General features: G+C 40.7%; 1 protein-coding gene across 2 annotated transcripts in view; it reads left to right on the top strand.

The window, feature by feature from the left end:
- LOC111959440 (Krueppel-like factor 12) overlaps positions 1–16503 on the top strand; it is a 187176-nt gene that overhangs the window by 113587 nt on the left and 57086 nt on the right. For both annotated transcript variants that reach the window (XM_023980986.2, XM_070437678.1), the window contains exon 4: positions 9491–9626. In XM_023980986.2, coding sequence (XP_023836754.1) covers positions 9491–9626 — 136 coding nt within the window. The remainder of the gene's footprint in view (positions 1–9490; positions 9627–16503) is intronic.

Below are 16503 nucleotides of genomic sequence, written 5' to 3'. Positions count from 1 at the left end.
GGGTTTTGCTGAGAATATAGGTGCTCAGTCTTGGTGGGAAAGAAGACCCTATACAGGAAAGCCAGAGACAGAGTTGTAGTTTTAGTATTGGCTGTGTTTTCTTCCCGCTGTAATACTCAGACCTGGGTTCAAATAGTGATTGAAATCTTTCGACATACTTTGAGTGTTTGCTTGTCTGTCTGGAGCACCAGATGGGTGGAGTTTGGCACTTTTGGAGATTACTGTATGCCTTTGGTTTAATTGACCCAAACAAGCTCAATCCATCCCAGTTTTGAAAGGGTTTGAATACTAATTGAACCCAGGTCCGACAATAACACCATGTCTGTCTCCTGCCTCCAGACCCATATTATTCGAGACCGTTATGGTCACTGTCTGCACTGCTCTGAGACAGCAGCTGACCTGGTAGATGGGGGAAGAGAGAGTAGCATCAAGATAGACAGCATACTAGAGAGTGTGTATAGGACATGCTTTGTTGTATATTATTGCATCTATGAAATATAGTAAACACCTCTAACTGTTACACATTGAATGCACTGTGTACCAAGAGGTGAAAAAAGTATTGTTCTCTATCAACAATGGCAAGCCACCGGGGTCTGACAACTTGGAAGGAAAAATACTGAGGATAATAGCAGACGATATTGCCACTCCTATTTGCCATATTTTCAATTTAAGCCTACTAGAGAGTGTGTGCCCTCAGGCCTGGAGGGAACCAAAAGTCATTCTGYTACCTAAGAATAGTAAAGCCTCCTTTACTGGCTCAAATAGCCAACCAATCAGCATGTTACGAACCCTTGGTAAACTTTCGTAAAAAATTGCGTTTGACCAAATACAATGTTATTTTACACTAAACAAATTGACAACAGACTTTCAGTGCACTTATAGGGAAGGACATTCAACAAGCACAGCACTTACACAAATGACTGATGATTGGCTGAGAGAAATTGATGACAAAAAGATTGTGGGAGTTGTTTTGTAAGACTTCAGTGCAGCTTTTGACATTATCAATCATAGTCTGCTGCTGGAGAAACGTAATTGTTATGGCTTTACATCCCCTGCTATATTGTGGATAAATAGTTACCTGTCTAACAGAACACAGAGTATCAAGGCACAAGGCGAGACCCAGATGCAGACACATGAGGCAGATGGTTGGAGTCTTACAATGTTTAATAATCCAAAGGGGTAGGCAAGAGAATGGCCGTGGACAGGCAAAAATGTCAAAACCAGATCAGAGTCCAGGAGGTACAGAGTGGCAGGCTCGTGGTCAAGGCAGGCAGAAGAAGTCAGGCAGGTGGGTACTGAGTCCAGAAACAGGCAAGGGTCAAAACCGGGAGGACTAGAAAAAGGAGAATAGCAAAAGGAGTACGGGAAAAACAAGCTGGTTGACTTGACTAAACATACAAGACGAACTGGCAAAGAGAGACAGGAAACACAGGGATAAATACACTGGGGAAAATAAGCGACACCTGGAGGGAGACAATCACAGGAACAGGTGAAACAGATCAGGGCGTGACACAAAGTGTGTTCTTTAATGGAAGCCTTTCCAACATAATCCAGGTAGATTCATTAATTTCCCAGGGCAGCTGTCTAGGCCCCTTACTTTTTTCAATCTTTACTAACAACATGCCACTGGCTTTGAGTAAAGCGGCTTTGAGTAAAGTCAGTGTGTCTATGTATGCGGATGACTCAACACTATACATGTCAGCTACTACAGCGACTGAAATGACTGCAACACTTAACAAAGAGCTACAGTTAGTTTCAGAATTGTTGGCAAGGAATAAGTTAGTCTTAAATATTTAAAAAACTAAAAGCATTGTATTTGGGACAAATCATTCACTATAATCCTAAACYAGTGGTGTAGTAGCCAATTGTCATACTTGAGTAAAATKTAAGATAACTTAATATAAAATGACTCAAGTAAAAGTGAAATTCTACTTGTGTAAAAGTATTTGGTTTTAAATATACTTAAGTATCAAAAGTCATTTAATTGCTAAAATATTCTTAATATTCTTAAGTACCAAAAGTAAAAGTATAAATCATTTCAAATTCCTTATATTAAGCAAACCAGATGGCACCATTTTCTTGTTTTTTTTAAATTTACGGATAGCCAGGGGCACGCTCCAACACTCAGACATAATTTATACACGGAGCATGTGTTTAGTGAGTCCACCAGATCAGAGGCAGCAGGAATGACCAGGGATGTTTTCTTGATAAGTGTGTGAATTAGACAATTTTCCTGTCTTGCTTAGCATTCAAAATGTAACGAGTACTTGTACTTTTGGGTGTCAGGAAAATGTATGGAGTAAAAAGTACATTATTTTCTTTAGGAATGTAGTGAAGTAAAAGTAAAAGTTGTCAAAAATATAAATAGTAAAGTAAAGTACAGATATCCCCAAAAAATAYTTAAGTAGTACTTTCAAGTATYTTTTCTTAAAGTACTTTACACCACTGCCCTAAACCTCAATTACATTTTGTAATGAATAGTGTGGAACTTGAGCAAGTTGAGATGACTAAACTGCTTGGATTAACCCTGGATTGTAAACTGTCATGGTCAAAACATATTGATACAACAGTAGCTAAGATGGGGAGAAGTCTGTCCATAATAAAACGCTGCTCTGCCTTATTAACAACACTATCAACAAGGCAGGTCCTACAGGCCCTAGTTTTGTCTCACCTGGACGACTGTTCAGTCATGTGGTCAGGTGCCACAAAGAGGGACTTAGGAAAATTGCAAATGGCTCAGAACAGGGCAGCACTGCTGGCCCTTGGATGTACACAGAGAGCTAATATTAATAATATGCATTTCAATCTATTTTGGCTCAAAGTGGAGGAGAGATTGACTTCAACACTACTTTTATTTATGAGAGGTATTGACATCTTGAATGCACCGAGCTTGTCTGTTTGAACTACTGGTGCACAGCTCGGACATCCATGCATACCCCACAAGACATGCCACAAGAGGTCTCTTCACAGACCCCAAGTTCAGAACAGATGATGGGAGGTGCACAGTACTACATAGAGCCATAACTACATGGAACACATCAAGTAACTCATGCAAGGAGTAACATTTGATTTTTAAAAAACAGATAAAAATACACCTTATGGAACAGCGGGGACTGTGAAGCAAAACAAACATAAGCACAGACACATGCATACACACACACACGATAACATACGCACTATACACACACGTAGACATGGATTTTGTGTTGTAGATATGTGGTAGTAGAGTCGGGGCCTGAGGGCACACACTTAACGTGTTGTGAATTCTGTTGTGAATGTATTGTAAAAATATTTTTATAACTGCCTTAATTTGTCTGGACCCCAGGAAGAGTAGCTGCTGCCTTGGCAGCAGCTATTGGGGATCCATAATAAATACAAATACAAATAACAGGATTGGTACAGAATGCATTCAATTTCTATTTCAATTCAGTCAATTTATGAAGTAATCTGAAATTCCGATTACAATTACAATTTTCCGCTATGATTCTGAATTAAGTGACTATTGAAATGGAATTGAACCCTAACGCAAGTGTGTATTGTGTATTATACCATGTACTGTATGTGCTCCATATATTGAATTGTCACACATTTCGTAGCGATATTCTGTTGTATTGGTGAGAGTTTGTTCATTTCATTGCTCTGCCTCTCAGAGAGCAGGAGAATGCTTAGCTAGAGATTGGCTGAAGGCCCTGGTCAGATATCCAATGAGTCACCCATTGGAGAGGTTGTGGAGGGAACATTAGCAACAATAGAGCATTGCTCCCAGGTCAAGGGTCACATTTGGCCTGGTCAATGAAAAGAGAATGCACACATGTAGAATTGAGCTTGGTTACCGAGGAAAATGAAGCTGTGGATGATCAGGGATGGGCAACTGCATGCCTATTGCGGGGAGTGCAGATTTTGTTCTTGCCCAGCTCTAAAACAACTAACAGTGGTCTATAATGAAGATCATGTACATACTGTGGTCCCTGTTACCCACCACAGGATTACACAGTGAGCAGAGCTGTCTTTCTTAACATATCATTTCATACCTCTATACATGAAAGGCAAATGCCTGAATGTGTTTTACAGAATTTATTGTAAAATAATATTTCACAACCTTTCATAACATATTTTTGTATAAAAGAAAGATGTCTGAACATTAGTCTGCTGTAGGAGAGATGTGCTTTTGAACAAATTGTCTAAAATCTCACACGGACTGTGGGAATGTAGACACACAAACACACTTGACGGGCTATCACTATCGCAACATCCCCCACCCACTGCTCAGAGACAACAACAACGCCCAAATACACCGCACCACCCAGCTTCTTATCTACAAGGCGGGGGCGATAGTGGCTAATAATGGGTGTGTGTGTGTGCATTAGTGTATTAGTGCCTGTTCGTGTCTGCACATGTTGGGGTGTCTCTGGGGTGGGCCCATCCTCAGTGTAGACCCTGCAGGCACTTCCTGTCAGGAACTGTCAATCATACCAGACAACTGATCTGAGGGCAGGACAGCCTGTTTGCCTGGCTACCCATACTCCTTGCTCCTGCCAATTGCTACGCCATGCCCATGGACGTTAGTTTCTTCTTCACAATGAGTCTGGAGTACCTCCCCGACGCTCCCCGAATACGGACACATTCAGGGCCGTCTGATTAGTCMAGAAACCAATAGGTTGGGCTAGAGCCAGAACACACCTGGGTAAAGCGATGGTTTGAAAATTCAGAATTTGCTTTAGTTAGAGACGATCCAAACACTGATGTTAAGTACAACGACCCATGTCACCACAAACAACTTCAATGATGGCAGTGTCGTACTAAAGAATGTAGCGAACGACAGAACAGCGAAATAATTTTGTGTGAGTCGTCAGCCTAACAGCCTGTAGCATGGCACGAGCATTGTCACTCCCTGTGGTGCCAAACACACACGCACGCACGCATGCACGCTCGCACACTCAGAGGTTCAGACAGTCTACCATACAGGATGTACTGGGTGTTTTCAGTATCTATTTTGGTCTGCAGAAAGGGTGGAGGGCAAGAGGGCTGGGGCTTTGATTGCTGTTAAATGCAGAGGAGAGAAGACATAGCTACATTATTCAAATTCTTACGTTTGGTTTTCTATGAGTGAAGTGGCCTTCATCAAGCTCTTCTTTGAGTGAAATTCAGTGAATGAAATTGAATGTTTCGTATACGAGTATGAATGAAATTCAAAGAAAGTATGTCAAAGCAATACGACTAGGAATGAGACAGACATTGGTGTCAGACAGGTCATTTGAATAATACCAAAACAGCCACATAGAGGGAAATTTAAAAAGTATTGACAAAATCCCCAGTAMCTGGAAACCACGTGCAGTAAGAGCACATTATTCTACAGAAAAGTTAAAAACATTGTCTGATATGTTGGACTGTTATTCATACAGTACGACATGATTAAAACAACTTGTATTTTTTTTGTTTTTTTGTTATTTATCCGTTATTTTACCAGGTAAGTTGACTGAGAACACGTTCTCATTTACAGCAACTACCTGGGGAATAGTTACAGGGGAGAGGAGGGGGATGAATGAGCCAATTGTAAACTGGGGATTATTAGGTGACCGTGATGGTTTGACGGCCAGATTGGGAGTTTAGCCAGGACACCGGGGTTAACACCCCTACTCTTACGATAAGTGCCATGGGATCTTTAGTGACCTCAGAGAGTCAGGACACCCGTTTAACGTCCCATCCGAAAGTTGTTGTTGTAGTGGTTGTTGATAGATAAAACTCTTTGGCTTGTAAAGTGTATCGGCTTGTCTGTGTCTGTATATGGTAGAGTATAAAGTATAACGTAATATGGGACTTCTGTCTTTGTCTTCTGTGTTTGTGTCTAATGGCAGCACAAACATCATACATACAGTGGGGAGAACAAGTATTTGATACACTGCCGATTTTGCAGGTTTTCCTACTTACAAAGCATGTAGAGGTCTGTAATTTTTATCATAGGTACACTTCAACTGTGAGAGACGGAATCTAAAACAAAAATCCCGAAAATCACATTGTATGATTTTTAAGTAATTAATTAGCATTTTATTGCAAGACATAAGTATTTGATACATCAGAAAAGCAGAACTTAATATTTGGTACTGAATCCTTTATTTGCAATTACAGAGATCATACGTTTCCTTAGTTCTTGACCAGGTTTGCACACACTGCAGCAGGGATTTTGGCCCACTCCTCCATACAGACCTTCTCCAGATCCTTCAGGTTCGGGGCTGTCGCTGGGCAATACGGACTTTCAGCTCCCTCCAAGATTTTTTATTGGGTTCAGGTCTGGAACTGGCTAGGCCACTCCAGGACCTATGAGATACTTCTTACGAGCCACTCCTTATTGCCCTGGCTGTGTGTTTCGGGTCGTTGTCATGCTGGAAGACCAGCCACGACCCATCATCAATGCTCTTACTGAGGAAGGAGGTTGTTGGCTAAGATCTCGCAATACATGGCCCCATCCATCCTCCCCTCAATACGGTGCAGTCGTCCTGTCCCCTTTGCAGAAAAGCATCCCCAAAGAATGATGTTTCCACCTCCATGCTCACGGTTGGGATGGTGTTCTTGGGTTGTACTCATCCTTCTTCTTCCTCCAAACACGGCGAGTGGAGTTTAGACCAAAAAGCTCTATTTTTGAATCATCAGACCACATGACCTTCTCCCATTCCTCCTCTGGATCATCCAGATGGTCATTGGCAAACTTCAGACGGGCCTGGACATGCGCCTGCTTGAGCAGGGGACCTGTGTGCGCTGCATGATTTTAATCCATGACGGCGTAGTGTGTTACTAATGGTTTTCTTTGAGACTGTGGTCCAGCTCCTTCAGGTCATTGACCAGGTCCTGCCGTGTAGTTCTGGCTGATCCCTCACCTTCTCATGATCATTGATGCCCACGAGGTGAGATCTTGCATGGAGCCCCAGACCGAGGGTGATTGACCATCATCTTGAACTCTTCTATTTTTCTTCTATTTTCTAATAATTGCGCCAACAGTTGTTGCCTTCTCACCAAGCTGCTTGCCTATTGTCCTGTAGCCCATCCCAGCCTTGTGCAGGTCTACAATTTTATCCTTGATGTCCTTACACAGCTCTCTGGTCTTGCCATTGTGGAGAGTTGGAGTCTGTTTGATTGAGTGTGTGGACAGGTGTCTTTATAACAGGTAACGAGTTCAAACAGGTCAGTTATACAGGTAATGAGTGGAGAACAGCAGGCTTCTATAAGAAAAAACTAACAGGTCTGTGAGAGCCGGAATTCTTACTGGTTGGTAGGTGATCAAATACTTATGTCATGCAATAAAATGCAAATGAATTACTTAAAAATCATACAATGTGATTTTCTGGATTTTTGTTTTAGATTCCGTCTCTCCACAGTTGAAGTGTACCTATGATAAAAATTACAGACCTCTACATGCTTTGTAAGTAGGAAAACCTGCAAAATCGGCAGTGTATCAAATACTTGTTCTCCCCACTGTATATCCCATCTTAATTTGACTAGTTTCTCACGTCAGGAAAATAATCCTGCAGCAACAGCAAATGTGAATTATAAATAATATAAATTTTTGTAGGTGTTGATAAAAAAAAAAATCTTAGTATACAGTGGGGTGTAACGTCAGGTGAATGATGGGTGTAGAGTCAGGCGCAGAGAGAGCAAAAGTTTTACGGGAACAAAACGCTTTAATATCCACAGTGAAAACAGGAACAGGTACAAAAGGGGTGACGCCAAAACACAGGCGCAAACACAACCCACAGACCACTGTTTAAAATAAGCTGGACAGCGAAAAAAAAACWATCAAATAATCCACTCCCGACGTAACATGAACACACAAAATAAGCCCGCACAAACACTAGCGGGCGAAACTAACCTAAATAGTACACCTCCCAAAACCCCAACAAGAAACAGGTGAAAACAATTAGACATACATAAACGAAAAGGAAAAAGGGATCGGTGGCAGCTAGTAGACCGGCGACGACGACCGCCGAGCGCCACCCGAACGGGAAGGGGAGTCACCTTCGGTAGTATTCGTGACATGGGGTCTGAAATTATTGGCACCCTTGATAAAGATGAGCAAGGAAGACTGTATAAAATACAAATACTGAGCTATATTGGTGTGTGTGACAAAATAGCTATATTGTCATGCCATCCACCAAATGTAAATGCCTGGCGTGTGCTAAACGGCATTGGCACTTGGAATGGAACCGGTCCTATCATCAGATGACATGAAAATAGATCTCTTCGGGCCACGCACACCAGTAGTGGATTTGGCATCAAAATAATGAAGCAGAAAAGAATGCCATACCTACTGTAATATATGGTGGTGGATCTTTGATGTTATTTTTTTTGCTATTTTGCTTCCACTGGTCCTGGGGCCGTTGTTAAGGTCAACGCATGATGATTAACCTAGTACCAAGACATTTTATCCAAAACCTGGTTGCCTCTGCCAGGAGGCTGAAACTTGGCCGCAAGTGGATCTTCTATCAAGATCCACAAAGAAATGGTTAACTGACCACAAAATCAACATTTTGCAATGACCAGCTCAGTCTCTGATCCCCTTTGAAAGCCTATGGTTTGAACTGAAGAGGCCACTGTATCCCAATGTATTCTCCAATCTCAGATTTTTTTTGGGCGGGAAAGGCTCAGTGCTGTTACCCTCGAAAGGTGAGGAATTGAAAGATATTGAAAACAGGGTGAACAAAACATTAGGAACATCCCCTTTTGCCCTCAAGGACAGCCTCAATTCTTCATTGTATGGACTCTACAAGGTGTCAAAAGCYTTACACAGGGATGCTGGCCCATGTTGACTACAAAGCTTCCCACAGTTGTGTCAAGTTGGCTGGATATCCTTTGGGTGTTGGACCATTCTTGATACACACAGGAAAATGTTGAATGTGAAAAAACCCAGCTGTGTTGCAGTTCTTAACACACTCAAACTGGGATGCCTGTTCAAAAGCACTTAAACCTTTTGTCTTTCCCTCTGAATGGCACACATACACAATCCATGTCTCAATTGTCTCAAGGCATAAAAATACTTCTTTAACCTGTCTCCCCCCCCTTCATCTACACTGATTGAAGTGGATTAAAGGGATCATAGCGTTCACCTGTATTCACCTGGTCAGTGTGTCATCGAAAGAGCAGGTGTTTCTAATGTTTTGTCCACTCAGTGTACAGAATGTTAGTTTAAAATAATATAATTTCCCACTTTTTTTGTGCATACAATATAGCTCAGTATAAGTATTTATTTTATTTTATACAGTATTTTTTGCGAATCTTTGCGATAATTTCAGCCCCTACAATAAATCAAGTCGGACATTTTAACTTCTACGCTACAATTTGCATTTCCTGCTTTGCAGGGAAATGATCTTCTACAACAGAGTGATCGAATAAAGATAGTATATCTGTCTGTCTAACTCATGTAACCTCTTGACAGTATCACATGCTACAGTATAGAATAGAAAATGTGGGACTTACTGTTCTCTGTCTGTTTCCATGGCAGCCCGCACTGACCACAACGGCTTGTTGCCACGGCATATCAAGAGTGACAGTGAAGATGACGACCTGCCCAATGTCACACTGGACAGCGTTAACGAGACCGGATCTACTGCTCTGTCTATAGCACGGGCCGTACAGAAGTAAGTACCAGAGTGTGTGTTCTGTGTGTGTGTATGTTTGTGTATTTTATGTCCCTCTGTATAGCCTTTACCACCCTCCCCATGTGTCTAGTCCATCTGTGTATAATAAGATGAGTCAGGGCTACCCCATCCATCCTAGTGTAGTCTGATAATCAGAACCAGTGTTTCAGTCTGCTCTCCCTTCCCCCCTAAACGTAGAAACTTCAAGACCCTGCACTCGTACTTTAACCCAGCCAGGTCACCCGTGATACAAGTCAGTATTCAACGTCCATCCATGTCTGAGGACGTTGGGAGTTGACGTGGAAACCAGCCACTAGGGGCAACAGTGAGCGCTGTTCCTTCAAGCAGGTTTTGAATCTGATAGGCTGGTGTGGTCAGGGATGGTGGATGGGCATATGTAACTGCCTCTGGTGCCAAAGGTTACATGTTCAAATCCAGTGATAGAAAGGTAGAAGCAGCTACTCTTCCTGGGGTCMAGCAAAATTAAGGCAATTTTAAAAACATTACAATASMWWCACAGCAGATTTCACAAAAAATKAAKTGTGTGCCCTCAAGCCCCTACTCTACTACCACATATCTAGTCCATGTATACGTGTACAGTGGTTCGTCCTTTAAAAGTTGCAGCACAGCTTGCATGTTGCTGCAGAATTCTATGGCACGTTATTTAAGTGTCAAYCACTGTTACCATTAATGCTAGTTAGTGCTAGTTTGACCACCAGAGGGCATCTTTGAGAAGCATTTGATAGCCTCCGTAGTGGYTGTACTAGAGAATTTAAACCCTTTTTGTGTAAGAACATAGTATATGGGACTGATTAAGACATTTTGCTTAATTCRTTTGATTAATAGTATGGTGTTTCTATTCCAAGAAAACTAAAAAACCCTCTGGTTTCCATTAKGATTGAACGGAAAATATGGTACTGTACAATGTGACGGTCGGGAGTAGGCCACAGTACTGGGCTATCTAGATAAAGAATCCCTGTGTTGTGCGGGCACGTGGGAGACTGGGGTTCAATTCCCCGACAGGCAGGAAGGAGTAGGCTGTCCTTGTAAATAAGAATTTGTTATTAATTGACTTGCCTAGTTAAATAAAGGTTACACTCAGAGCATAACAGTTCTACACCCTAATTGTGTAATTATAGTCTAACCGATACCCAAATGCATATTCAGTGAAAATAAAAAACTCATTGATTTATCAAGACCAGTCCCCATGCTTTTCTCAGAGCAGCGTGAAACGGTGCTAAAATAGTTGTARGCTATTGCTTAAAATTAAAACCAAAAGCTACCTCATGTGTCTCGCGGTGGCAGCCAGCACAGGTATGAAACCTGCATCTGTAGCAACGCATTTTGMACTGCAGTKTCTTAGACAGCTGCGCCACTCAGGAGGCCCCATCCACAAAGTATCAAAATACATAGAGGTGTTGGTAAAGGTATATTGTCCTGCTAACAGCTCATAATGGGCTATTATAATACTGTACATGGTGTCCAGGTCAGGATAACCAAAACATTTATTTATTAAAGACTATCAGAAAGATTGTTGGTACTTATTTATTTTGATCCAAAGCCATGAATGAGTGAGTCACTCAGCTTTATGTAGGTGCTGACTATATGACTGTGCCATCAACTTGATAATATATAATGATATTTTGGAGGTTATTTAATTTTCAAAAAAATTTAAGTGAGCGATTGTAATCTGAATAAAGGCCAAAATAATATTTGTAAAGGCCAAAACATTTATTTCAGTTTTTAGAGGGAGAGAAATGCTGTGCCAATCACCCTATGGGACTCCCAATCATGGTCAGATGTGATACATAATAATAACAATACTTTTTGTTGTATTATTTGTTTAGTCTTTTCTGGTGGATTAAACTGAAATTGCAACCAATCACGGCCAGTTGTGATACAGCCAACCTCACTCAGAAATACATTTGACAGTAGAATTCTCCCTCTACCTTCCTTCTAGGCAAGTCTATTGTCCAGCTACCTGCTAATAGCCATAATGGTGCTGTACAACGTGACCGTGTGTGTTTGAGAGAGTATTTTCCAGTAAGCATCAATTTGTTTACCTTCATTAGACAACTTTGTTCTAATATTTCTGTAATTCAGTGATATTTAATTCCCATAGTAATTCGTTATGGATCCATAACTAAATAAACATCGTCATTTTGAAAGAGTATTTTATCATTCTTTTATTAACGAAAGTGTAAAGATGCTGTTGAAGAAATACAGTACTGTACAGTATACGCTTTATCCGACATTTTGAGGTTGCATGAGGTCGCCCACCCGCAGCTTTATGTAGATGCCGAGGCTATATGACTGTGCCATCAACTTGATTATTTAGCAGACATCACTTGCTTATATTCAGTTTAACACCTTTATCTTAAGAATATCATGGAATATAATTGAACATTTTCGTTTCTCCATGCTTGTCTCAGAGTAGCCGAAACGGTGCTGAAATAGTCGTCCACAGCGAGTAGGCTATAGATAACAATATTTTGGAGATTATTTTGTTGAAAAAAAAATTACAGTGAGCGATTGTAATCTGAATATAGGCCAAAATAATATTTATAAAGGTCAAAATATAGCCCTGCTAATAGCCATAATGGCGCTGTACCACGTGGCCATGTGTGTTTGAGAGAGTACTTTCCAGTAAGCAACAATTTGTTTACCTTCATTAGACACCTTTGTTACAATATTTCTGTAATTCAGTGATATTTAATCCCATAGTAATTCGTTATGAATCCATAACTAAATAAACATTAGCATTTTGAAAGAGTATTTTTATCATTATTTTATTAACGAAAGCAAAAAATTGCTGACAAATATATACAGTACACACTTTTGCATTTGGATAATAAAGCATTTTGAAGATATAAGCCACCTGCATTTGTTTATTAGGCTACAGCACGTTTTGAATGGATTCGATTGCGCAATCAGAGCCACTATAAAACACGAAAACGTAGAAGTACCGCTCTCTTCCTGCATGCGTCATGGCAAAAAGGACATCAGACCTGCCTCCTTCCAAATCGTTGTTTAGAGAGTGATATTTCTCCGGTCAGTTTTTAGTCGTTATAGTTGTTAAAACTCATAATGTAGTTAATTTGAACCGTTTTATAGCAATTTATATCCGTTTAGTGCGATTTTGAGAATTTCTTTGTCGTGCACTCTGAAACTTTGGACACGTTTCGGGGTCCCGTTCGATCGTTAGTGGATATTTCGAAGGACAGAGGACATCTATCGACCAAAAGAAGATTCGACCCAAGAAAGGATTCTTTGCCCAAGATTCTGATGGAAGAACAGCTCACAGTAAGAACAATTATGATGATAAATCGTGTTTCTGTCGATTAAATGTTAAACGTTTATGTCGCCATCTTGTTTGCTATAGCTTCGCTTGGCGCAACCTGTATTGAAAAGTAAAGAATAATTTAAAAAATGTAAATCAGCGATTGCATTAAGAACTAATTTGTCTTTCGATTCCTGTCAACCCTGTATTTTTTTAGTCAAGTATATGATTAGCTTTCAATTAAACTAGATCACTCTGAAAGATGACGTCAGACATTTTGAGGCTTGATTTCCTAGTATTTTCCTGTAACCACGGTTTTGTATGGCTAAATATGCACATTTTCGACAAAACTGTATATGTATGTTGTAAAATGATGTTACAGGAGTGTCATCGGAAGAATTCTGAGAAGGTTAGTGAAAAATTTTATATTTGGCGGTGATTACGTTTATAGCGCTCTTTGGCTGGAATCGATGCTCTGGTAACGTTTTCACATGTGGTATGCTAACTTATCGATTTATTGTGTTTTCGCTGTGAAACGCTTAGAAAATCTGAAATATTTCTGGAATCACAGATCTGGGTCTTTCCATTGCTATGCTTTGTCTATTCTTATGAAATGTTTTATTAAGAGTAAATTGGTCATACACGTTGCTCTCTATATAATTCTAGTCGTCTTGTGATGGTCGGTGCAATTGTAAACTGTGGTTTCTACCTGAAATATGCACTTTTTCTAACAAAACCTATCCTATACCATAAATATGTTATCAGACTGTCATCTGAAGAGGTTTTTTCTTGGTTAGTGGCTATCATATCTTAGTTTAGCCGAATTGGTGATAGCACCTGATGTAGTAAGAAACTGATGGAGTTAGAAAAGTGGTTATTTTGCTAACGTGTTTTAGCTAATAGATTTACATATTTTGTCTTCCCTGTAAAACATTTTAAAAATCTGAAATGGTGGCTTTATTCACAAGATCTGTATCTTTCATCTGGTGTCTTGGACTTGTGATTTAATGATATTTAGATGCTACTATCTACTTGTGAAGCTATGCTAGCTATGCTAATCAGTGTGTGGGGCGGTGGGGGTGATCCCGGACCCGGGGTAGAGGCTCGTTAGAGGTTAATAAATACATGTTTTGGTTATCCTGACCTGGACACCATGTACAGTATTATAATAGCCCATTATGAGCTTTAGCAGGACAATATACCTTTACCAACACCTCTATGTATTTTGATACTTTGTGGATGGGGCCTCCTGAGTGGCGCAGCTGTCTAAGACACTGCAGTGCAAATGCGTTGCTACAGATGCAGGTTTCATACCTGTGCTGGCTGCCACCGCGAGACACATGAGGTAGCTTTTGGTTTTAATTTTAAGCAATAGCTTACAACTATTTTAGCACCGTTTCACGCTGCTCTGAGAAAAGCATGGGGACTGTCTTGATAAATCAATGAGTTTTTTATTTTCACTGAATATGCATTTGGGTATCGGTTAGACTATAATTACACAATTAGGGTGTAGAACTGTTATGCTCTGAGTGTAACCTTTATTTAACTAGGCAAGTCAATTAATAACAAATTCTTATTTACAAGGACAGCCTACTCCTTCCTGCCTGTCGGGGAATTGAACCCCAGTCTCCCACGTGCCCGCACAACACAGGGATTCTTTATCTAGATAGCCCAGTACTGTGGCCTACCCCGACCGTCACATTGTACAGTACCATATTTTCCGTTCAACATAATGGAAACCAGAGGTTTTTAGTTTTCTTGGAATAGAAACACCATACTATTAATCAAACGAATTAAGCAAAATGTCTTAATCAGTCCCATATACTATGTTCTTACACCAAAAGGGTTAAAATTCTCTAGTACAACCACACGGAGGCTATCAAATGCTTCTCAAAGATGCCCTCTGTGGTGCAAAACTAGCACTAACTAGCATTAATGGTAACAGTGATTGACACTTAAATAACGTGCCATAGAATTCTGCAGCAACATGCAAGCTGTGCTGCAACTTTTAAAGGACGAACCACGTTACACGTATACATGGACTAGATATGTGGTAGTAGAGTAGGGGCTTGAGGGCCACACAATTCATTTTTTGTGAAATCTGCTGTGTTGCTATTGTAATGTTTTTAAAATTGCCTTAATTTTGCTTGACCCCAGGAAGAGTAGCTGCTTCTACCTTTCTATCACTGGATTTGAACATGTAACCTTTGGCACCAGAGGCAGTTACATATGCCCATCCACCACATCCTGACCACACCAGCCTATCAGATTCAAAACCTGCTTGAAGGAACAGCGCTCACTGTTGCCCCTAGTGGCTGGTTTCCACGTCAACTCCCAACGTCCTCAGACATGGATGGACGTTGAATACTGACTTGTATCACGGGTGACCTGGCTGGGTTAAAGTACGAGTGCAGGGTCTTGAAGTTTCTACGTTTAGGGGGGAAGGGAGAGCAGACTGAAACACTGGTTCTGATTATCAGACTACACTAGGATGGATGGGTAGCCCTGACTCATCTTATTATACACAGATGGACTAGACACATGGGAGGTGGTAAAGGCTATACAGAGGGACATAAAATACACAAAACATACACACACACAGAAACACACACTCTGGTACTTACTTCTGTACGGCCCGTGCTATAGACAGAGCAGTAGATCCGGTCTCGTAACCGCTGTCCAGTGTGACATTGGGCAGGTCGTCATCTTCACTGTCACTCTTGATATGCCGTGGCAACAAGCCGTTGTGTCAGTGCGGCTGCCATGGAAACAGACAGAGAACAGTAAGTCCCACATTTTCTATTCTATACTGTAGCATGATACTGTCAGAAGGTTACATGAGTTAGACAGACAGATTAACTATCTTTATTCGATCACTCTGTTGTAGAAGATCATTTCCCTGCAAAGCAGGAAATGCAAATTGTAGCGTAGAAGTTAAAAATGTCCGACTTGATTTATTGTAGGGGCTGAAATTATCGCAAAGATTCGCAAAAATACTGTATAAAAATAAAATAAATACTTATACTGAGCTATATTGTATGCACAAAAAAATGGGAAATTATATTATTTTAAACTAACATTCTGTACACTGAGTGGACAAAACATTAGAAACACCTGCTCTTTCCATGACACACTGACCAGGTGAATACAGGTGAACGCCTATGATCCCTTTAATCCACTTCAATCAGTGTAGATGAAGGGGGGGAACAGGTTAAAGAAGTATTTTATGCCTTGAGACAATTGAGACATGGATTGTGTATGTGTGCCATCAGAGGGAAAGACAAAAGGTTTAAGTGCTTTTGAACAGGCATCCCAGTTTGAGTGTGTTAAGAACTGCAACACAGCTGGGTTTTTTTCACATTCAACATTTTCCTGTGTGTAATCAAGAATGGTCCAACACCCAAAGGATATCCAGCCAACTTGACACAACTGTGGGAAGCTTTGTAATCAACATGGGCCAGCATCCCTGTGTAAGGCTTTTGACACCTTGTAGAGTCCATACAATGAAGAATTGAGGCTGTCCTTGAGGGCAAAAGGATGTTCCTAATGTTTTGTTCACCCTGTTTTCAATATCTTTCAATTCCTCACCTTTCGAGG

This window comes from Salvelinus sp. IW2-2015, linkage group LG36 (assembly GCF_002910315.2).
Source record: "Salvelinus sp. IW2-2015 linkage group LG36, ASM291031v2, whole genome shotgun sequence".
NCBI lineage: Eukaryota > Metazoa > Chordata > Actinopteri > Salmoniformes > Salmonidae > Salvelinus > Salvelinus sp. IW2-2015.
Note: the sequence above shows the minus strand (reverse complement) of the source record. Positions and strands in the feature narration are given on the sequence as shown.